This window comes from Maniola hyperantus, chromosome 22 (assembly GCF_902806685.2).
Source record: "Maniola hyperantus chromosome 22, iAphHyp1.2, whole genome shotgun sequence".
Classification (NCBI taxonomy): domain Eukaryota; kingdom Metazoa; phylum Arthropoda; class Insecta; order Lepidoptera; family Nymphalidae; genus Maniola; species Maniola hyperantus.
This window is the reverse complement of record NC_048557.2, coordinates 2,092,212-2,114,700: the sequence shown is the minus strand read 5'-3', so window position 1 is coordinate 2,114,700 and position 22,489 is coordinate 2,092,212. Positions and strand designations below refer to the sequence as shown.

At 45.7% G+C, this 22,489-nt stretch overlaps 1 protein-coding gene across 3 annotated transcripts in view; it reads right to left on the bottom strand.

Annotated features, from left to right (window-relative positions):
• The window catches only part of Tmem131 (Transmembrane protein 131), a 28,177-nt gene that overhangs the window by 2,852 nt on the left and 2,836 nt on the right, over positions 1–22,489 (bottom strand). The window contains exons 4-25 of one of the 3 annotated variants that reach the window (XM_069506127.1): positions 16,537–16,650; positions 15,964–16,087; positions 15,258–15,429; positions 14,742–14,892; positions 13,727–13,853; positions 12,367–12,459; positions 11,574–11,763; positions 11,228–11,348; positions 10,733–10,909; positions 9,997–10,176; positions 8,467–8,661; positions 7,661–7,770; positions 5,868–5,989; positions 4,947–5,095; positions 4,257–4,462; positions 3,623–3,865; positions 3,264–3,372; positions 2,694–2,973; positions 1,929–2,185; positions 1,300–1,580; positions 699–921; positions 69–417 (exon numbers count right to left, since the gene is read on the bottom strand). In XM_069506127.1, coding sequence (XP_069362228.1) covers positions 69–417; positions 699–921; positions 1,300–1,580; positions 1,929–2,185; positions 2,694–2,973; positions 3,264–3,372; positions 3,623–3,865; positions 4,257–4,462; positions 4,947–5,095; positions 5,868–5,989; positions 7,661–7,770; positions 8,467–8,661; positions 9,997–10,176; positions 10,733–10,909; positions 11,228–11,348; positions 11,574–11,763; positions 12,367–12,459; positions 13,727–13,853; positions 14,742–14,892; positions 15,258–15,429; positions 15,964–16,087; positions 16,537–16,650 — 3,973 coding nt within the window. The remainder of the gene's footprint in view (positions 1–68; positions 418–698; positions 922–1,299; positions 1,581–1,928; positions 2,186–2,693; positions 2,974–3,263; positions 3,373–3,622; positions 3,866–4,256; positions 4,463–4,946; positions 5,096–5,867; positions 5,990–7,660; positions 7,771–8,466; positions 8,662–9,996; positions 10,177–10,732; positions 10,910–11,227; positions 11,349–11,573; positions 11,764–12,366; positions 12,460–13,726; positions 13,854–14,741; positions 14,893–15,257; positions 15,430–15,963; positions 16,088–16,536; positions 16,651–22,489) is intronic. The other 2 variants (XM_069506128.1, XM_034980386.2) reach the window with 2 other exon arrangements.

Here is a 22,489-nt window from a genome sequence, read left to right as displayed (position 1 = left end):
AGACCTGTGCTCTGTAATGAGCCGGTCATGGGTTGATCATGCTAAAGTAGTATAGAACATCAACTAACCGAGGTAGTCCCGTGCGGGAGTGACGAAGGCCTGTCGCTCGGCGGGCACGGCGGCGGGGCGCCACGTGAAGTCCTCCGCGCGCGCGGTGTCTGCCGCCGTCCCGTTGAAGTAGAACAACGAGTTGTCGGGCGCACGCTCCGGCTCGCGGCGTCGCACGTCTGACCCGATAGGGGCCAAGGCGGGTCCGGGGGCGCCACGAGCGGCCACGACGGAGCTCCAGGGGGTTCCCCAGCGTACAGCACCGCGGGATTCCGGTGTCTCATTAGTGATTGGTGTGGTGAGGGGTGCGGGCGAGCGAGGCGGCGGTGTGGGTGGTACGCGTTCAGCTCGACGCTTTGTAGCTCGCTCCTGATAAATACAAAAAGAATTTCTTTATTTTTTTTACCTGACTATGCACCAGAAGGGATAGCTTGGTAGTTATTTGGTAGGTAGATGTTTATCGGTTCTGTTACGATTGTCATTTAATCATTCGAAAAAAATTGGTCCATTAGCTTCTATGAGCACCTCCCTCCCTACAAGTCCAAGCAAATGGACCAATAATTATGTTCATTAATTCAGAAGTTATAAGGCTTTGACAGACGGACGGACGGATAAAATGCCAGTCCACCCAAATAGAGGAGACAACAAACCTTCCGCACGTGATGTCTCCCCGGCACACTGCGTCGCTCCGAGTCGTTCCGCACGCGCTCCGCGCGGCGCGGCGCGTCGCCGACGTCGCGCCGCGCACGCAGCGGCCGCGCGCTGCCGTCGGGCGGCGGCGTGGCGGGCGCGCACGCGGGCTGCACTGCGGGCTCCACTAGCGGCGTGTCATCGTGCGGGGGGTCGTCTTGCAGGTCCGGCTCTACATCGCCGCTGTGATGTAACCACACTTTATTAAATGATTATTGTTCTGCCTATTTAGTTCTACATAAATATATAAAATAGTCTACCGTGACAGCTGTAGACACCCCGTGGCTACAGCTACCCAATGTTTAGTTATTGGGTAGCCTATCTTATCTCTAATTGCACCCAGAATGCTGTTGTGACTGCTATGAAGGCGCTGTACGAGTCAGGCCATCTTCTTACGGATAATGGCATGAAAGCCATCAGTCCTGGCCTCCGTGAACATCCCACTAGTACGACAGCCCCAACAACATTCTGAGTGGATTCTTATATTGCACTCTCAGGGTGTTGAGTATAGAAGCAATTTAGCGGATTTTTCCGTTGCGGTCCACCATAATGTCCGCTTACCTGTAAGGCTCATCATCTCGTTCATCGACGGGTATAGACTCGTCGGAGGCGGTCGAACCGTCCTCATCCGCGACGGGTGTAGGCGGCGAGTCGTCCGTCGTGGGCAGCGGTGGGGGGGTGGTGTCGTCGTCTTCGCTGGAGCGCGAGGAGTCGTCGTCGCGGCGCAGCACTTCGGCTCGCCAGCGCTCGAAGGCGCGGCGCTCGGCGCGCGGGTCCAACGCGGGCAAGGGACGCCTTGCTGCGCGTTTGCGACGCGTTGGCGGCCGTACTGGAGGTACCACCTGTAAAATGAAGTGATATTTCTGAAAGAAATGACATATTATGATATATCAAAAGTGAACTGGCAATGTGAAAAATTTCCATTTATCCTGTTTCGTGCTCCGCAGTGACATAGTTCAAGACAGTTATCTAGCTACGAAAATTTTAAAAGCACATACACTAGCATGGCATTACCTGCTCTCCATATACAATTCCAGCGGCGCCCATGGTACAGCAGCCGCTCTGGCAGCTCAGCGAAGATGAACGTCAGGGCGAGGAAAGCAAGCGCGACGCTGACAAAACGCGTCGTATCCCAGAAGGCGAGGTGCGGATGCGGCACATTGAAGTCAAATTAAAGCTACATAACTCACCGGTGGCTCTGGCACGGCCAACGATCGCAGATCCAGCGGCGCCCGTGGTGCGGCGGCTGCTCTGGCAGCTCTCGCGCGTCGCAATAGCCGCTCAGCGTCGAGCGCAGCGGCGGCGAGGATGAACGCGAGGGCGAGGAAGGCGAGCGCGACGCCGGCGGAGCGCACAGCGCCGTCCCACGGCGGGCGCGGCGCGGATGCGGCACATTTGGATAACACTTTGGCGGGAATTGTGGCTACTAGTAGGAACTCTGCGGGGCCTGTAATTACAAAAAAAAACTTTAAGTATCAAAATATTATGAGTTTGTTGTGGGCTCTTCTCAGACCTGGGCGCGTTTGGAACCCTCGTAGCTTTAGTTTTAAGTTTGCGTTATAATTATCACCACTATATCTTACAAATCTAACACTATACCAGACAATCAATAAGAGTAATTTATTACCTATTTTGAATAAATCATTTGACTTTGACTATTCAAGTTAAATTTTGTTTCATGTTATTTAACTAAACATAACCACTGTAGGGACTCGGTAAAATTAGTCAGTGAGTCGAGCTGCGCGGAATCATGCAGTTGTCTGTTGGAGTTGACAGTTGTATCTTGTACGATTCAGTTTACACCCGGAACACACTATTAATTAATAAGGATTAAAAAGTGCCACAGGGAACCGACTTTCATTGCCATACAGAAGTACCTTTCTTATCAGTTCTAAATAAGAACATAATAACATAAACCAGCAGAGCAAGGGAAGTCATGTCATGAGTGGCCGTACCTCTGTCAGTGTGCAGATGCAGAGGCGCGGCGACACGCGCGAGCGTGTAGTCAGGCGTGAAGGAGAGATGCACGGGCGCGGAGGCGTTGGGCTGCAGTTGCAGCGGCGAGCAGGGCCGCGCCGCGAACCCGCGCGCCGCGCACGCCGCGCCCGCCACGCGCCAGCGCGACAGCGACACCGGCACGCGCCCCAAGTTGCGCGCCACCACACGGCGCACCACCGCGGCTTCCGCGCCCTCCGCGCCCGCCCCGCCCGCCCCGCCCCACAGGCACTCCTTCACCTGCAATACATACCCACATGTGATCCCCAGTCTAAAGAAATGGTGTAGGTATAACTGGTGATGTGTGCCACAACTTTCATTGTACATTACAGTCCAGGTTTGAAATAAAGCGATAACTGGTCAAGTAGTATTTGAAGGCCGGCCGAAGTGATTTTGAACTAAACATTACATTGACCATCTTTGGTTGGAACATGTACGTCATTTTCGTAATCAGCACCCCAAAAAATACGTCCGCCATAGTTGATTTGAAATCGAAGGCAGACAACAATTTGATTTGGACTTGAACGCACCTCAAATAGAAATGGCGCAGTAGAGCCCGGCCGCCGCCCCGCGATGTCGAAGCTCGGATACTCGCCCTCGCCGAACAACTGAACACCTTCCAGGATCGTCAAATTGTTCCTGGAATTCACATTCATTTAGCTTCGACAGTAGCCGAAGGTATACTCATTAACTAGTTAGTTAAAAATAAAATCTGATCTGTGAATTTATGTATGTAGTCTATTGTCGCTATAACAACAAATAATAAGAATTTCAGAATGGCCACCATGTTTTTTTTAAAGTACATTCTTGTATGAAGTGTGGAACCATTCGTGTGCGAGTCCGCGTCGCACTTGACGGGTTTTGTTGAAGTCGTTCAAAAAGCTCTCACCTCAAGTACAGATAGGTGGTGAAGGCGCCGGCGTCGTGCGGAGTGAACTGCACGCTGAGCTCCAGCTCGCTGTGCGGCGCCAGCAGCAGCAGCGGCAGCGCCACGGAGCTGTCGTTGCGCGGCGCGGCCGTGCTGTTCCATGGCGCCGCGGCGCCGCGCGTCACGCGCCAGCCCGCCAGCCGGAACGCGTCGCCCGACCACGAGCACTTGCCCGACAAGCAGTACGATGAGTCGCCGCCCGCCCTGGGGAAATGCATTTTGGGTTATTAAAAAGAAACCCTACACTTCCCATGGATTTCAAATTCGAACCGCTAGGATATGGAATAGTCTTCCGGCATCAGTTTTCTCCTCCAATTTAATATGGTCAAGTCAAGTCAAGATTGAATAGGAATTTTCAAGGCACATGCGCCATCTTAAGCTGCATCGTCACCGAAGCCAAGCGAAGTTATAACTTTTAAAAAAATGGCCCCACCAACATCTCGGTTATATGGGCCAAATCGCGGGAGGGCGCCCGTTCGGTACTTACTGTTGGCGTTTATGAGAACAGACTCCTTGAGACAGGCTCAACAGTTACCAAGACCCCATTACAACACTTGCATCCTGAACTTGTAACACCATCAGTATGTTCACTCACCTCGGTGGTAGATCAGGCAGATTCCGTGCAGCAGGCTCTGCAGCAAGCAACGCCTGCAGCAGCAACGGAGTGTGTGCCGTGCTGCGCAACGCCAGGCGCAGCGTGACGGCGCGGCGCACGGCAGCAAGCGGCGCGCGCCCCGCCCCCGCCGCAGCAAGGCGCGGCCACGTCAGCGACAACGAGCCTGACGACACCACTTGTACCACCTACAGTCAGATATTTCCATACAGTACCCGTAGGAAATATTACACATCGAACATTAGAGAAATATTTCGGCTTCGTAGGGCGTCGTCGTCTCTGTCACTCATACTTTTGTGACAGTTTGTCGGTCTCAACGACAAAGACAACTCTACGAAACTTACCCTATAGTCTCATAACTGTCCTTTTTTGAAGCGAAGCATCCTTTCGGACGTTTTGCGCTCTAATTCCAGCTCGCTCGGGAGTAAAAAAAAGAGAAAAAGGTAGGTCATCGGAACTGTCACTCTCATACATAAATACCCTTCACCTCTGCTGATCATCATCAAATATTTGAAAAGAGCAACCGCCGAGTTTCTTGCTGGTTCTTCTCGGTAGGAAAGGCATTCCGAACCAGTGGTAGATGCATCTGACTATTCGAAAGTACTTGTAAAAGTTTATTTGAATAAAAAAGATTTTTATTTATTTATTTATTGCGTATGCACTGGCCGTTACCTCAGTAGTGTGCATGTGCAGCGTGAAGTTGGAGTCGACTTGCGCGCGCTGCTGGTCGAACAGCGCTAGTCGAGACTGCAGCAGCTCTAAGTCTTCCCGCAGCGCGGCGGAGTCCAGAGCCTCGCTGCGCCGCAGCCACGACATGCCCTCTGAACAATTCATATATCGCCATAAACACGATGAAAACAGTCAAGCCTTGATATAATAAGACACTAGTTATAACAGGCGTCATAAACGCGCATCGAGTATGCTGCGCTTCGGGCGCTTATTGAAATTGTATGAATTCGGTGCATCAATCATCATTACTATCGCATTTCTTGTGATACAGTCGTATTTTTTCGACATTTTGCACGATAATTCAAAAACTATGATGCATAAAAATAAATGAAAATCTGTTTTAGAATGCACAGGTAAAGACCTTTCATATGATACCCCACTTGATATAGTTATCTTACTTCGAAAATTGAAAATACTAATTATTTGTTCATGACCACAATTTTTTTTGGTGTGATGTAACCATAAATTCACTGTTTTCAGATTTTTCCCCGAATGTCTGCTATAAGACCTACCTACCTGCAAAATTTCATGATTCTAGGTCAACGGGAAGTACCCTGTAGGTTTCTTGACAGACAGACATACAGACAGACATACAAACAGACAGACAAGAAAGTAATCCTATAAGTATAAGGGTTCCGTTTTTCCTTTTGAGGTACGGAACTCTAAAAATTATTTAATTTAGATAATCTAGCCTCGGTCTCTCTGTCAGTGAACCGTAATAGTCAGAGAATGTCAAAATGGTCGCACAATTTTTTTTCTTGTACGATGGAAGGAACCCTTCGTGTGCGAGTTCGAATCACACTTGACTGATTTTTTCTACTGTCGTAAAGCGTAGCATTATATTGTTTCTTGTCAATCACTGACCTTCAGTAGTGAGCGGCAGTCCACAGTAGCACGTGGGTTCGCAGCGTTTTTCGGGCGTGTGCCGCGCGCGCGCAACGCGCGTTCGCCCCGTCCGCACCTCGCCATAGCCCGCGCCCTCCCATCTGATGACACATTTATTTATTTATTTATTTATTTATTTCCACACAAAAAGAAAAAACACTTACAATATTGGTTTCTTCGTGCTCGTAAGCGCTTGGCGGCTTGTCTGAGCACTGCACATTCCTCTGTAGTTAATACCAGTGCCCTGTTTATCAAACATTACAAGTCTACAAGCTCACAAGTTACAAGTTACAAGAACTTTTTTACAAACTCTTGTAAATTATGTTTATCAAATAATTTCACAAGACTTGTAGGATTTTACAAGACTTGTAGAACTTGTATTTTTAATTTATACCTACACCAGCAGGAAGTACCTATACTATACATTATTTTTCATGAATTAAGGTTAGACTTAAAATTTGGAAAAATAGATAGACTTTAAAAATTTTCGCTATTCGAATTACACCGCAAAAAATGGCGAAATCTGATGCGAAAGTTACAATTATTCTTCAATTAAGTAATTCGTGACAAAAAAGATATTTTATTTGGCGCATTTACTGATAAATTATCTAAAGACCAAAAAATAGCAGAGTGGAAAGAGATACTATTGCTATGTCAATCGCTTGGACTTGTATCTGCCGAAAAAGATTATGCCAGCATACTCGTATGTACATGAGACACGTTTTGATCAAATTTAAGAAGAGCAACATTTGATAAGTTTAATAAAATTACACCTTTGAATTATTTTATAGTTATTTTACCTATTTACTACTAGGTACTAGATAATTTAATTATTCTTTTATACAATATCATACTTGCATACAACTTGTAAAATAAATTAAGAGTCAACGGAGGCTCTCCAACTTTTTCGTTACAAGTTACAAGCTACAAGCTACAAAGGCATTTTTGATGAACAAAACCACAAATACAAGTGTGAAAAACACTTGTATTACAAGTGATATTACTCGTAGCTTGTAGTTTACAAGTGTAGTTTTGATAAACGCATTCTTGTAAAAATGCACAAATTTACAAGAGAAACGCTTGTAATACAAGACTTGTAACGTTTGATAAACAGGGCATTGGTCTAATATTCTAGGTAGGAATGTGTAACTATTATGGACAAATGTAGGTAGGTAGTTTTAAAATAAAATATGTCCGCGTATACAAGCTTCAATTTCTGCATACGAGTTAGACCTCGCCACGCCAAAATGTACCATGCCTGATGCCACACAGCATCGATCTCGATAAAATGACTTGACGGTATAATCTCTCATTAAATAAATGAATAATCTTTTACGGATGGGCCCTTAAGATTCCCGTGGGAACTCTTTAATTTTACGGGATAAAAAGAAGCCTATGTCCTTCCCCGGGATGTAAGCTAACTCTATACCAAATTTCATCAAAATCGGTTAAACTGTTGGGCCGTGAAAAGCTAGCAGACAGACACACTTTCTCATCCATACTTTCATACTAATATTATAAATGCGAAAGTGCGAAAATGCGAAACAGCCCATCCTTTTTACCGATTTTGATGAAATTAGGTACAGAGATAGCTGGCACCCTGGGGAAGGACCTAGGCTACTTTTGATCCGGGGAAATCAAAGAGTTCCCACGGGATTTTAGAAAACCTAAATTCACGCGAACGTAGTCGCGGGCATCATCTAGTACGTAATATACTCGTATATAATATTAGAAGTATGGATATAAATGGGTTTTGGCCATTGGGTACTCACTGGAAGGCGAGGGCGGGGTCGTCTCGCCTGGGCGGCAGCGAGAGGCGCGTGACGCGCATGCGTGCTGACATCGTACTGTCCGTTTGTAGCTCCGCCCACGAGCCCGCGTACTGCGCACACGCACACACACACACTTCGTTATAAGTAGAATTTTTAAATATATAAAAGGATTGACTGACTGACTGACTGATTTATCAACTCACAGCTCAAACTACTGGACGGATCGGGCTGAAATTTGGCAAGCAGATAGCTATTATAACACAGACATCCGCTAAGAAAGGATTTTTCAAAATTCAACCCCTAAAGGGGTAAAATAGGGGTTTGAAATTTATGTAGCCCACGCGGACACAGTCGCGAGCATAAGCTAGTTCAAAATAATGTGAGCAAACGAACACGTCAAAAAAAACTAAACAATTTTTGACAAACATGGATAGATTACAGATACGATTGATTTTTCATTTCGGCCGTTAGAATGATCCACATAATGTGGCCCGCGTGTTTGGAATTCGACACAAGCCTGTTATGTGTTGTTATACAAGGTCAAAGATTCAACAGTGGGACCAGCTAGACCAGCCTACTGATTCGCTAACTGACGTGTCTAGCGCTGAATAATAACCACCAAGCTCATTTCGCATTGGTTGGTTCCACATTGCTGCTTCACTCCGTGATAATAGAATAGCTTTTCGTAGAAACCCTTCAATGGATTAAAAATAAATGTCAAATGAGTTCAGTGGCTATCATTTAGTGTTAAATACTGAGTTAGCGAATCAGTAGGCAGGAAATAACACTACCTCAGAGGTACCTACCGGGGCAGCGGGCGGTATCCTCAGCGGCAGTAAGCGCACGTGCCCGGCGCGCACGCGCAGCGCTAACTCCATGGTGGTGGTAGTGGCGTGCGGCGCCGTGGTGTTGAGCTGCAACTCCCCCCGCAGTGGACCCTCGCGCGCTGGCGCTACTACCGTCAGCCACGCCTGCGCCCACGACCCTCCCAGGATACACTCCTGAAATGTAACCAATACTATTTAGAAAGTTTAATGGATTCATAATTCATTCGAGACAAATTCTCATTTATTCATATGAGAGAGCGAGTAAGCTGCGAATTTGCTGAGCACGTTGACCCAATCCCACTTCTGATGTCACAACATCAGAAGTGGGATTAGTAGGCTAAACATCGCAGCGGCCTCGGATAGATTAGCAATCAAAGCAGCAATAACAAGTAGTTCGGGCGCACGGTTATGCTTATTTATACCTAATGTAAAATGTTACAATGTGAGCATTTAGTTAATATTTATACTCAGTACGGCCAGCCGAGCCGCTCGCCGCTCTCGCTGGAATTTATAGTAGATCACTTCTCAAATCCCAGTTTGTTCTATTAATGTGCTTTGGTACGTTGATCCGATCCCACTTCTGAACTCACAACATCAGAAGTGCATTGCATAACGCTACTCACCGCGGTACGCGTGCGCGATTGACGCAGCGGCGCCAGGTAGCTTAGGCACTCCCACGCGCCGCGTGGTTGACGTGTTGCCCATCGCGCCGAACTCTAGCAATGTTTCTGGCACGTTGACCCAATCCCACTTCTGATATGCGACATCAGAAGTGGGGTGCATGAAGCTAACTCACCGCAGCAGGTTGCGCGCGCGCGAATGACGCAGCGGCGCCAGGTAGCTTAGGCACTCCCACGCGCCGCGTGGTTGACGTGTTGCCCATCGCGCCGAACTCTAGCAATGTTTCTGGCACGTTGACCCAATCCCACTTCTGATATGCGACATCAGAAGTGGGGTGCATGAAGCTAACTCACCGCAGCAGGTTGCGCGCGCGCGAATGACGCAGCGGCGCCAGGTAGCTTAGGCACTCCCACGCGCCGCGTGGTTGACGTGTTGCCCATCGCGCCGAACTCTAGCAATGTTTCTGGCACGTTTGACCCAATCCCACTTCTGATATGCGACATCAGAAGTGGGGTGCATGAAGCTAACTCACCGCAGCAGGTTGCGCGCGCGCGAATGACGCAGCGGCGCCAGGTAGCTTAGGCACTCTCACGCGCCGCGTGGTTGACGTGTTGCCCATCGCGCCGAACTCTAGCAATGTTTCTGGCACGTTGACCCAATCCCACTTCTGATATGCGACATCAGAAGTGGGGTGCATGAAGCTAACTCACCGCAGCAGGTTGCGCGCGCGCGAATGACGCAGCGGCGCCAGGTAGCTTAGGCACTCTCACGCGCCGCGTGGTTGACGTGTTGCCCATCGCGCCGAACTCTAGCAATGTTTCTGGCACGTTGACCCAATCCCACTTCTGATATGCGACATCAGAAGTGGGGTGCATGAAGCTAACTCACCGCAGCAGGTTGCGCGCGCGCGAATGACGCAGCGGCGCCAGGTAGCTTAGCACTCAATGCGGCGATGCAGAGAGGTATGGGCGCTGGATTGCGTAATCGCACGCCCACGCGCCGCGTGGCTGACGTGCCCACCGCGCCCAACTCTAAAAATGTCTCCGTTGCGTTTGCCCACTCCCACTCCTGGAAATACAAACAGGATTGAAAAATTAGTGCTTGTAACCTTTAGAGCTCTTTCATGGAGACGCAGCGCGTCGCGCGGTCAAATCAAACGTATGTTAATTTGAGAGGATTCATGTATTTCGTACGTTTTAATTGATATCTAACGATACGCGCGACGGAACACGCGGCGGATACCGTCGCGTGCCGCAGCTACTGGGGCTACTTTCAAGGGCTGGATTTTTTTAAAGTAACAATCTGTAGTAATACGTCAATGAAATCGTACTCCATTGCGAAAACACGATATCCGCAGAAGACTGCCAAAAGTGGTAGTTCGTTGTTCCCCACACACCGCACCATGCGCCGCACAATACCATGGCTTTGCCACGTTTATTTATGCGTGCGACGCCGTAGACAACGCCGCGGGCCCCGCCCACCGTTTCACGAGTCACCTGTCCTTAAACGGAGAAAAGGATAACGCGCAACGCGTCTCCTTGAACGTGCCCTAACGCGCGGTTAAAGTAAACCAAAACTAAAGCAAAACGGTAGGCTTGTAAAAACAGAGTCAAAATATACGTACAAACAATATCTTCCCGCTGTACAGCCTCAGCGGCACTTTGTACTGAGACAAGTCCGTGTGTACAGTGATCTGTGCGTCTATCGACAAATCTACGGGCAGCGCCGGGTCGCGCAGACGCAAGTGTGCGATGGCCGCTGATGTACCCGCGTGGAGTGTCAGCGGAGTGTGCAGCACCATCTGTATAACGCAAAATCAAAAATCATCAATTTAATTAGGATTTTACGACTAATTTTGGAAGTCTGAAATAATAAGTGAAGCGGTGACAGACATTTTATGACTGTATGTTAGTTCAGCGCGTACCATACCTTAGTTATTTTATAAAAGCTGAAAGTTTCTCTGCGTATTGTCCCCGATACAGGGCGGAACGATCAGCTATAGGATCATGGTGGCTTTGGGAGATAACAAAGACGTCCATGTATATAGTCTAATTTATTTTAATCAGAATAGTATTAGAAATTACGTCATGCATTGCCAGACACTTAGTATCGAACTTACATTGAAGTACTGCGCGACGTCGTCGGGAAAGTCGATGGCTCGCAGTGTGAGCGACCGTCCGAACTGGTTGTGTGCACGCAACTCGCGCTCTTGCGTCGCGTCCGCACCCATCGTCACTATGCTGGGACAAGACCATAATGTATAGCATTATTTCCCAAACATGTGTTTATTGTACAAACTATAGTACACGACAGGTCGAGATAGCAATTGAGGTGGGGACGCCCCGCATTAACCCAGTGTGGGACAGCGCGGGAGACGTGCGGGTGTGCGGGGCATCCCCCGTCTCATACCTCGACTATTCGAATCTGATACTTTAACATTCGACATATAACTTGTGGACACTTACTCTAAGTGCGGCGGGGTAAACCGAAGCGCGCCGGGGAGCAAGCGTACGCTGTAGGGCACGTGCGCACGGCCGAGGCGCACGCAGCCCGCGCACCACGCCTCCCCCTCCTCCTCTCTGCTGTCGCTACTGTTGCTGTCACCCACGCCGTTCACTACACTAGATGCAGGCGCCTGCGCCCACAACTCTGCAACTGTTTGAGAAACAAAACCGTGAGATATCCACGAAGCTATATTCTGTCCCGCTCACTCGTAGGAGCCTATATATTTGTGCTGTTCAGTTGAGTGCTGTGAGATCGCCAAATTGAAATGGCCTCAAAAAACTAACGATCGTATGTGTAAGAACAAAACGTTCAGCCAATGAATTTCGGGTCTGATCTTTTATTGTTTTACAAGAAAAAGAGCTGTGGTGGCCTAGTGGTTAGGATGTCCGCCTTCCAATCGGAGGTTTTGGTTTCCCGGGCCCGCACCTCTAACTTTTCGGAGTTATGTGCGTTTTTAAGTAATGTTGTGTGAAGTCTGCCAATCCGCACATGGCCAGCGTGATAGACTATGGCCAAAACCCTTCTCACTCTGAGTGGAGACCCGAGCTCCGTAGTGATCCGGTGATCGGTTGATCATGATGATGATGATGAGCAACAAAACGGGCTGTCCAGCTAATATACCTAATCAATTCTTTTTGAAAAGAATCTGTTTCCCTTTGAATTGATTATTTTGTCTCACTCACTCATAGGGGCAACAAAACGTACTGCCTAGCCAATGAGATGCGTAAAACCAAGAATCATTGATTAACTTACAATTGAGCGTCAACTGTGCGACTTTGATGAAGTCCTGATGCGGCGCCAGCTGCGAGCGCAGCAGCGACAGATGCGCGCCCACTGCCGCGCCGCCTGCCAACAAGTTATTAAGTTGTAAATAACTAGCTGATGCCCGCGACTTCGTCCGCGTAGAATTGGTTTTTTTAAAAATCCCTGATTTTCTGGAATAAAAAGTGGTCTGTGTCCTTCCCCGGGATGCAAGCTATATCTGTACCAAATTTCGTCAAAATCGGTTGAACGCATGGGCCGTAAAAGGCTGGCAGACAGACAGACACACTTTCGCATTTATAATATTAAGTATGGATATCTGTCCCGGCTGTACTCACATGATTAGTCGACGTTGGCCCGACTAGTTTCAAACCCATCCGGGGTCCTTTTTCAAGGGAGTCAGGCCTAACGTCGACTAATCACGTGAGTACAGCCGGGACAGATATTAATTACTAGCTTATGCTCGCGACTTCGTCCGCGTGGACTTCACAAATTTCAAACCCCTATTTCACCCCCTTCGGGGTTGAATTTTCAAAAATCCTTTCTTAGCGGATGCCTACGTCATAATAGCTATCTACATGCCAAATTTCAGCCCGATCCGTCCAGTAGTTTGAGCTGTGCGTTGATAGATCAATCAGTCAGTCAGTCAGTCAGTCACCCTTTCCTTTTATATATTTAGATAATGGAAATCACTCACGGTAGTTTAAACGCTAAAGTTATTAAGTGTTATGCCCGTAATACAAATGCCAGTTAATGGCATGCTAGGTACTGGTAAGCTAGCATGCCAGGTACTAGCAGAATGTCAGTGCGTGATACACATGCTTGTAACTTGTAAAAGGCTGCGTACTGACTACTGTGCCAGTGACGTGCGAAGTGAAGATCACAAAATGAATATTAATTATGAAGTGATTAATAGTGTTACAATATAACTCGCGATTATATTAGTGCAGAATCTTTTTATGGCAAGGAATAGACGCAAAAGACACTAAAAAAAATTTCAAAAGATTTTGGTGGAGGTTGAGGTGCGATCGACTAGCAAACACGTGTTTCGCGTGCTTGTAGCTGGCATGCGAGTCCCCTGTCCCACTTTCCTTGGAAAAATCAAACGCCTTGCGATCTAATGGTATGCCTTGTACTGGCACGTGAGCTACTGGCAGATCCTCGATACACATGCGAGTAGCATCCTTCTTCCTTGTAATTGACATGTTTTTGTGCAAGTAACTAGCATGTGAATCACGGGCATCAGTATAAGCTCACTTCAAGTGGGTCTCAAGTTGCTAGAATGGCGATCGATGTCTTGCGTGCGTTTTGTGCGTGCATGTGTTCTGTAAGTGCGTTAATTAGTAATTACCATTAGCGCGTGCGGCAGCGGGCGCTGCGCAGGGCTCGAGCGGCGCGTCGCGCCAACAGCCCGCGCCGCTCACGGCGCCCTCTAGCGACACGTCCGAGCTGCCGCTGTTGGCCAGCTCCAGCTCCACCTGACAATACAGCCCACATCATGAAATGCCATTTACGTATTGTACAAACAACTACTGTACCCATAGTGTAAGATTTTACGTCTCACCAAACGTTTGGGTCCAAAGTTGCTAGAATTCCAGAGTCGAAACACTTCCGCGTTATAGTAAACTGGATCTTATACGCCTTGTTTTAAACCTCAGGTTTGTCTACACATCTACAGCCAGCCCTCCAAGCGGAAACCTTGCGAAATTAAAATCAGTGGCATTGAATTTTTGACTTCAATTCAAGGCTCTTTAGGTCCATTTTACTTTGATGTTATTTTGTTTCGATTCTCGAATTCTAGCAACGTTTGGTGAGACGTAAAATCTTATACTACGGGTACAGGCATAACGCATAAATGAGTAGTTCCGTGCGGGAGGGGTGTGATGACGTGACGCGAGAGCTCAGAGATTCGTCAACTTGTGACAACTGTCACCCTCTCGCACCGCTTCACTACCACAGTAGCCTACTCAGTTATGCGCTATACTTATGGAATCACTAGAGATCCGCGCGGATTTATGTTTTAAAAAATCCCGTGGGATTTTTCTGCGATAAGAAGTAGCGTATTTCCTTTCTCAAAAAGCAAGCTATCTTTGTCCCAAATATCATAATAATCGGTTGAACTGATGGGTCGTGAAAGGCAGACAAACAGACACACTTTCGCATTTATAATATTAGTATTGGATGGATATATCACTAACATCCAATTTACTTAATAATAATTTGAAATGTGTTTAGTTTGTTAAAAATAATAATGAAGGTGCAAAAAATTAAAATAATTCGCGACGTTGATTTACGATCTAGCTCTTAAATACGTCCGTTGCAATAGCATGCTCTCACGCTCGAGAGCACTCTAAACGTCTTCTCACCGTGTAGGCGGGGTCGTGTGCGCCGCGCGCGCTGAGACGCACGTGGGGCGGGCGCGCGTACTCGCCCGGCGGCGCCGCGCGCGCCTCCACCGCCACCAGCAGCCCGCCGCCCGGGATGTTGGCCTTCACCCTGCCACCACGCACAGAACTACTGTATACAATTCACTACACTTACGAAACTTGTAACTGTCACACACTAAATAACACATTTTAATTTTTTTTAATTTTCATGGCGGCAATTTGGAAATTTTTAGTATTTGTTGTTATAACGGCAATACACCTACTACACAGTCTGTGAAAAGTTCAGGTCTCTATGGTTCACCTGATACAGCCCGCTGACACACAGACAGACGGACAGCGGAGTCTTAGTAATAGGGTCTTCAACACTTCAGGTACGGAACCCTAAAAACGCTCTCTGATGCTTTCCGAGCCGGTCTATCTGAACGAAACCTAATTGCAATTCCGGTAGGTGGTATTAGGAGCACATAAGATAGAGCAGGTTCGTCAAACACATACCTCACATAGGCGGTGAGTGGCTGCTGCGTGGGCTGCTCGTGCGGCGCGACGCGCAGACGCACGAGCGTGCGCGTGGTGCGCGGCGGCACGGCCCACGCGGCGCGGGGCGCGCGCTCGCCGCCCGCCGGCAGGCGCAAGCCGAGCCACGCGCCCGTGGAGTACACCTCGCTCACTTGGAAACCAAACAATACATACTTAATATTATGAATGCGAAAGTGTGCCTGTCTGTCTGTCTGTTTGGTTTTATACGGCCCATCTGTTTAATCGATTTTGACGAAATTTGGTACAGAGACAGCTTGCATCCCGACTAAGGACATAAATTACTTTTTGTCCCGGAAGTCAGAGTCCCTACGGGATTTAAAATATAAAAGTTACGCGGACGCAGGCTCGGGCGTTATCTATAGTCCGCGACAGGTCGAAATGGAAATGGGGGCGGAGGGACGCCGCACGTCACCTGCGCTCGCCGCAACGGGTTAGCGCGGGGACTGTACGGGTGTGCGGGGCGTTCCCTCCCCGATTGCCATTTCGATCTGTCGCGTACTATAGTTTGTCTTGCAATTCACGAGGCAAAATGGCAGCGTTCATTTCCTCTCTCTGACACACTATACCTGTGTATGTATAGTGTAAGTGAGATGGAATGTTTAGCGTCGCTTCGTTTCAATTTGTTTTTTTTATTGGCACGAGTTATTAGGTCGAGAGTTTATACCTTGTATAGTGGTGTCGGTGGGATTGTACAGCGTGAGCTCGGGCTCCACGCTGGCGTTGAGCGGCACGCGCAGCCCTACTAGCGGCCACACGCCGTACTGACTCGCCACACCCACCGCCGACACCTGTGTGACATATAACAGTTTACATGACCCTGGTGTAATATGTTGGTTGCTTACGCATCGAATACGGTATTTTATACCTAGCGAGAAAAAATCTAAAAATGAATAAACAATTATAGTATCAGCAATAAGCAATCGAAAAATGTTGATTTCGGTTTACAAAATTATATAATAAATTTTATAATTCACTTTTTTTATCTGTCCTACAAATATCCAAAATGCATGATACCGTAGCCGCCATGTTAATTCCGACTGTGACGTCACATGGAATGAAATAGTAATGTATGTCACTAGGAAAACATCGTTTGTTACCAATCCGTGTAAAGTCGAGCTCATGAACCTAAAAAGATGGCGGGCAGCGTTTTTGCGAAATTTGAAAGGCAAAATTTAAATACATTTTTATTGCACTTTTGATGCCACGTGGACCACAACCTTTACTAAGTAGGACGTACCGGGTATTTGTGCACGCCGAGCGAGGTGTGTATGTAAAGGTGCGCGGCCACCGGGCCCTCGTGTCGTCCGAGGTAGACCACGTTGAACGTCGTGTTGCCCTGCGGCGGCAGCTTCTGTGCACATGGACCACAACCTTTTCTATGTTCCAACAAAAAATATACATCCAAAGCCGTTTAGACGGAGCAATCGTGCGGTAAGTGCGGGACGAAGGAGCGACCCAAACAGCTGCCTACGTATAGTTAGGTCCATATAAGCGCGTCGTTGTGGTCGTCATCTACCACGAGACCAAAGGCGTTGGACTACTGACTCAGAGATACTGTGCCAAAATCATGATTGGTTTATGGCCACAACTGCCATGAGTTTTGACTCTTTACTTAAAGTTAATAATAATAAATTTTTATTTGATAAAAATTTACAAGGTATATATATACATAACCCTGGTAGTAGCAATGCAAAGTTCCTGGCCCCCAATGGCCAATACATATTGTTACATCAAACACCACAAACTAATGATAAAACTCTAATATCAGTCGTAGTAATAAAGTGTGTCTGTGTACAGATATTTTTAATAAAGTAAGTCTTTAAGTGCACCCTGCATAAGTATGCAAGATGTACTTATGGACGTTTACACGGAGTCTTCAGTAAATCTTCGGCAGTCGCTGAGGTGCGGATTCGGCGCGGTGCGGTTGCGGTGCGGTATGCGAGCGTGCGGCGACGCAGGAAAAGTTCGAGCTTGACTCCCTCCAAACCAAGTCAAAATACGAACTTTTCCCGCGCCCGCGCCGCTCTTTATTCTTCTTTCTTCACTCTTCCATATTCCATTCCAGCTTTCTAACAGCCCTTTCACACTGCGTCCAGTTTTTTGCAGGATCCCGTTTTCTGCAGGATCCCGTTTGATTGTGAACTAGCGAGCATCCCGCATGCGGGATGCTTGTGTGAACGCTAGCATGCAAACACATTCGCCATCAAACGGGATCCTGCAGAAAACAGGTTCCTGCTAAAAACTGGACGCAGTGTGAAAAAAGGTTTTGATATCGTCACTTACACAGCTTCATATTCTTTACTGAAATGTGTTTATGTTTTCATACGAAACTAGAACATGGTTGCAATTTTAATTTCTAACCCCCCAAACACACCTTAAACATCGGAGATTGAGGGTGTCACATCTCATAAAAATCACTACCCCTATTATAAATGCGAAAGTGTGTTTGTTTGTTGGTTTGTCCTTCAATCACGTCGCAATGGAGCAACGGATCGACGTGATTTTTTGCATGGGTATAGCTTAAGACCTGGAGAATGACATAGGCTACTTTTTATCCCGGAAAATTAAAGAGTTCCCACGGGATTTTTAAAATCTAAATCCACGCGTACGAAGTCGCGGGCATCAGCTCGTAAAAACATAACGACAATTCAGAAGTTATTTACAACAGCAGCAATATTACCAGTTAAATGGTTATCTTAATACCAGTACTGTAAAGTGATTGAATACATTTATTTGCAGCGATACCATGCCTACAATAAACAGCTGACATCAATAGATAACTTCAATTACCTACAGTAAGTATTGGCCTAGACCTACGGCTTTTATTATGTAAACGATTACAAATTGTTGTGCCGAACAAGCACATAAAAACGGGCAAGTGCGAGTCAGACTCGCGCACCGAGGGTTCCGTACTACAGTCGTATTTGCACATTTGCACGACATTTTGCACGATAAATCAAAAACTATTAAGTATGCATAAAAATAAATAAAAATCTGTTTTAGAATGTAAAGCCCTTTCATATGATACCCCATCATATTATTTCTAATCCAAATTTTTCTTCTCTCCGCCGTTCCGTGCCGTGCCGACAGTGGGCGCTGACTCTTAATGTGTCATCTTTACAAGTAGGGGCAATGCAAGGCCGGTATCACGCATTGCCTTTACCTTAAACGATAAGGAGGTTACTTGGTGTTAAGCGAGGTTTAGATTAGCAACAAAACTTGCAGAAGTTGACTTCCGCAAGCTATTTCTACCGTGTAAACAATCACTTCCGCAAGTTTTGTAACTTGCTGGACTTGCCGAAAGTCACAAATGTATGTTCTCAGACCTGGGCGCGTTTGGAACCCTCGTAGCTTTAGTTTTAAGTACGTATTAATTATCACCACTATATCATATCATCTTAAAAATAAAAATTTATGACAATCAGGAAGCGTAAAATTTTATCAATTCTGAATAAATAATTTGAGTTTGAGTTTGTAAATGTACAATATTGCTCGTAGTGTAAACAATTCTGCAAGTACGTGCGGAATAACTTGCAAGAAGTTCTTGCTAGTCTAAACCTCGCTTTACAAGAGTAATCAAATACCTTGAGCATTTACTTATAACTAAATACAACAAACTACTAAACAATAGCATGAACAGTATGTTTCAATACTTTAATCCGTAGAACTGCGCAATTCTCCACGTTGCAACTTCAGCGTGGCATACGTGTTTTACGATCACAACCGAATTAGATTAGCACTACTTTGTACAATATTGAAACATCTTCTATAATATAAAAATGAATCACTAAATGTGTTGCTCATCGCAAATCTCGAGAACATCTGAACCGATTTCGCTAATTCTATTTTTATAATATTCCTTGGAGTACGAGGATGGTTCTAACGGAGAAAAAAATTTAAAAAAATTAAATTGACTGTTAGGCGAAACGAAGTTCGCCAGGGCAGCTAGTTTTTTTATAAATTTTATAGTGTTTTACCTACACTTCAAGGAAATTTCTAAATAATTTTAATTACATATCAAAAATTGCGGACCGGGAGGAATCGAACCCGCGTCTCCTGGGATCACGCCCAACGCTCTGACCACTAAGCTACGGCACACTTGCTGCCAGTGACGAAATTTGTGATATGTATGTATGTATGTATGTATGTATGTCTAAGTACTGAAGCGACTGTTTATACCATCTAGTAGCGACACTTTTGCAGTTATCAAAACTACTTTCAAAGGCCCATATCACAATGCAGCACTTTGAACGATAAATGACATATTTGCTTTTTTTACTATATTTCGGCGCGCGCGCCATATAGATCGGGCACGATCCCAGGAGACACGGGTTCGATTCCTGCCAGTCCACAATTTTTGATAGGTATTTAAAATTATTTAGAAATTTCCTTGAAGTGTAGGTAAAACACTATAAAATTTATAAAAAAAACTAGCTGCCCTGGCGAACTTCGTTCCGCCTAACAGTCAATTTAATTCTTTTAAATTTTTTTCTCCGTTAGAACCATCCTCGTACTCCAAGGAATATTATAAAAAAAGAATTAGCGAAATCGGTTCAGATGTTCTCGAGATTTGCGATGAGCAACACATTTAGTGATTCATTTTTATATTATAGAAGATGTTTCAATATTGTACAAAGTAGTGCTAATCTAATTCGGTTGTGATCGTAAAACACGTATGCCACGCTGAAGTTGCAACGTGGAGAATTGCGCAGTTCTACGGATTAAAGTCACAAGCCCTGCTGAGATGTTTTTACCCGACTACGGCAAAGCCAAAAGGAAGATTTATGTATGTTTGTATCCCCTAAGAAAGGATTATTCGAAATCCCACCCCTAACTGGGTTAAATGGGGGTTTGAAATTCATGTAGTCTACGCGGACGAAGTCGCGAGCATAAGCTAGGGTATCTATAAGCAAGTAATGTCTACAGGGGACTTGCAGTAGCTTTGTATGTGCATTAGCAACTGTCGTACTAGTACCGGTTATTTCTTTTAATTGTAATCCTTTCTTTTGGTAACTTTGACCCACTTCCCGCTGCCAGCCGGCGCGCGCCCGGAACTGGTTTGAGCGACAACGAGACAGCCCGAACAAAAAACTACTCGATCCCTGTTGAGCTGCATTACGCAACACATACCATTATTGGTATGTACCTTCATAGTTACTTGGATTCTTTTAAGTATCATCATCATGATCAACCAATCGTCAGCTCACTACAGAACACGGGTCTCCTCTCAGAGTGAGAAGGGTTTTGTATGCTGGTCAAGTTTTCACAGGTTTCAAGTACTATATTATAATGTAAACTAGCTTATGCCCGCGACTTCGTCCGCGTGGACTACACAAATTTCAAACCCCTATTAAACCCCCTTAGGGGTTGAATTTTCAAAAATTCTTTCTTAGCGGATGTCTACGTCGTAATATATATCTGCATACCAAATTTCAGCCCGATCCGTCCAGTCGTTTGAGCTGTGCGTTGATAGATCAGTCAGTCAGTCAGTCAGTCAGTCAGTCAGTCAGTCACCTTTTCCTTTTATATATTTAGATAATGGGTACATACGATTAATTTGATGATTTTGAATTATCGGTATTTAGACTCAGTTGCATTAGTCGTGGTCACGATGGGGCGGTCATTTATATACCTACCTAAATCTATAAAAGGAAAAGGTAACTGACTGATTTATCAACGGATTATCTGACTGACGGATCGGGCTGAAAGGCATTCAGAGTTATTATGACGTAGACATCCGCTAAGAAAGGATTTGTAAAATTCAATCCCTAAAGATGTACAACAGGAGTTTGGAATTTGTGCAGTCCACGCGGACGAAGTGGCGGGGCATAAGCTATAATGGGGCCAATTCTCTTGTACACAATATCTAAACCTAAACTAAATTAACAGGTCTAAATTTAGTCTATCCTTTTCTGCAAGCAACATTATGAAAGGGATAGCTATAGATTTAGACGTATCATTTTAGTTTAGTTTAGAGATTGTGTACAACGGAATTAGCCACATTGTGGCTAATTCCTTTGTACACAATCTCTAAACTAAACTAAAATATCACGTCTAAATCTATTACTATCCCTTTCATAATGTTGCTTGCGGAAAAGGAAAGCACTAGATTTAGACCTGTTAATTTAGTTTAGTTTAGAGATTGTGTACTAGAGAATCGGCCCCAATATGTAGTTAAATGTAAATAATAAATGTAATATCTTAACAAAAGAACCTTTTATATTTTATTCTTAGAATATTCTCAAAGAACTTGTGGATACCTAGCAGTTAGCACGTATAGTACTATTTCTATTTGCATTCTGTGACCTAGCTTAGGGACCCTGCCCTTTCTATAAGAGGACTCTGAATGAATAATAGTACTTAATAAGGCCTGTGAGGTCAAAGCTCGCGGCTGCCGCTATCTCTCGCATCATGTGGTCAGTATCATGCTGTGAACAGTAGCGTCACGCGATAACGCGTGATAAGTAAGACACGCGCGACGCCCGACCAAGTCTCATTACCGCACATAAAATACCTGCATTTAAATAACTATCTAAATTAATAAATATCTATAATATTTGCAAAGCCCTGATGAGACCTCATGGCCATTGTAAAATTATAGGGTGTGGCCCTATAATTTTATAATCAATCATAGATGTTTAGAAATGAAAGGCATTTTTACAAAAGGACCTTTTTTTTTTTTTTTTAAGAATATTAGCCATATTAAATGACTAATATTCCCCTTTCCTCTCCAACTAAGCGTCAAGCTTGTGCTAGGAGTAGGTACGACAATAGTGCAACGGGCGGGGTTTGAACCGTTGACCTTTCGGTTTTCAGTCCACTCATATACCGGTTGAGCTATTGAGGCTCGATTTATTCTTATAGAATATGCCCAAAGAATTGTGGATATCTAAAGGCCCTTTCTATAAGAGGATTTTGAATGAATAAGAGCACTTAATAAAGCCTGTGAGGTCAAATCTCGCAGCTGCCGCTATCTCCCGCGTCATGTGGTCAGTGGTCAGTATCAAGCTGTGAACAGTAGCGTCACGCGATAACGCGTGATAAGTGATAACACAAGCGTCGCCCTACCAAGCCTCATTACCGCACACCTAACATGGTTGCATAATAACTACACATCTCAACTTAATCAGTACCCTTATTATAAATGCGAAAGTGTATTTGTTTGTTGGTTTGTCCTTCAATCACGTCTC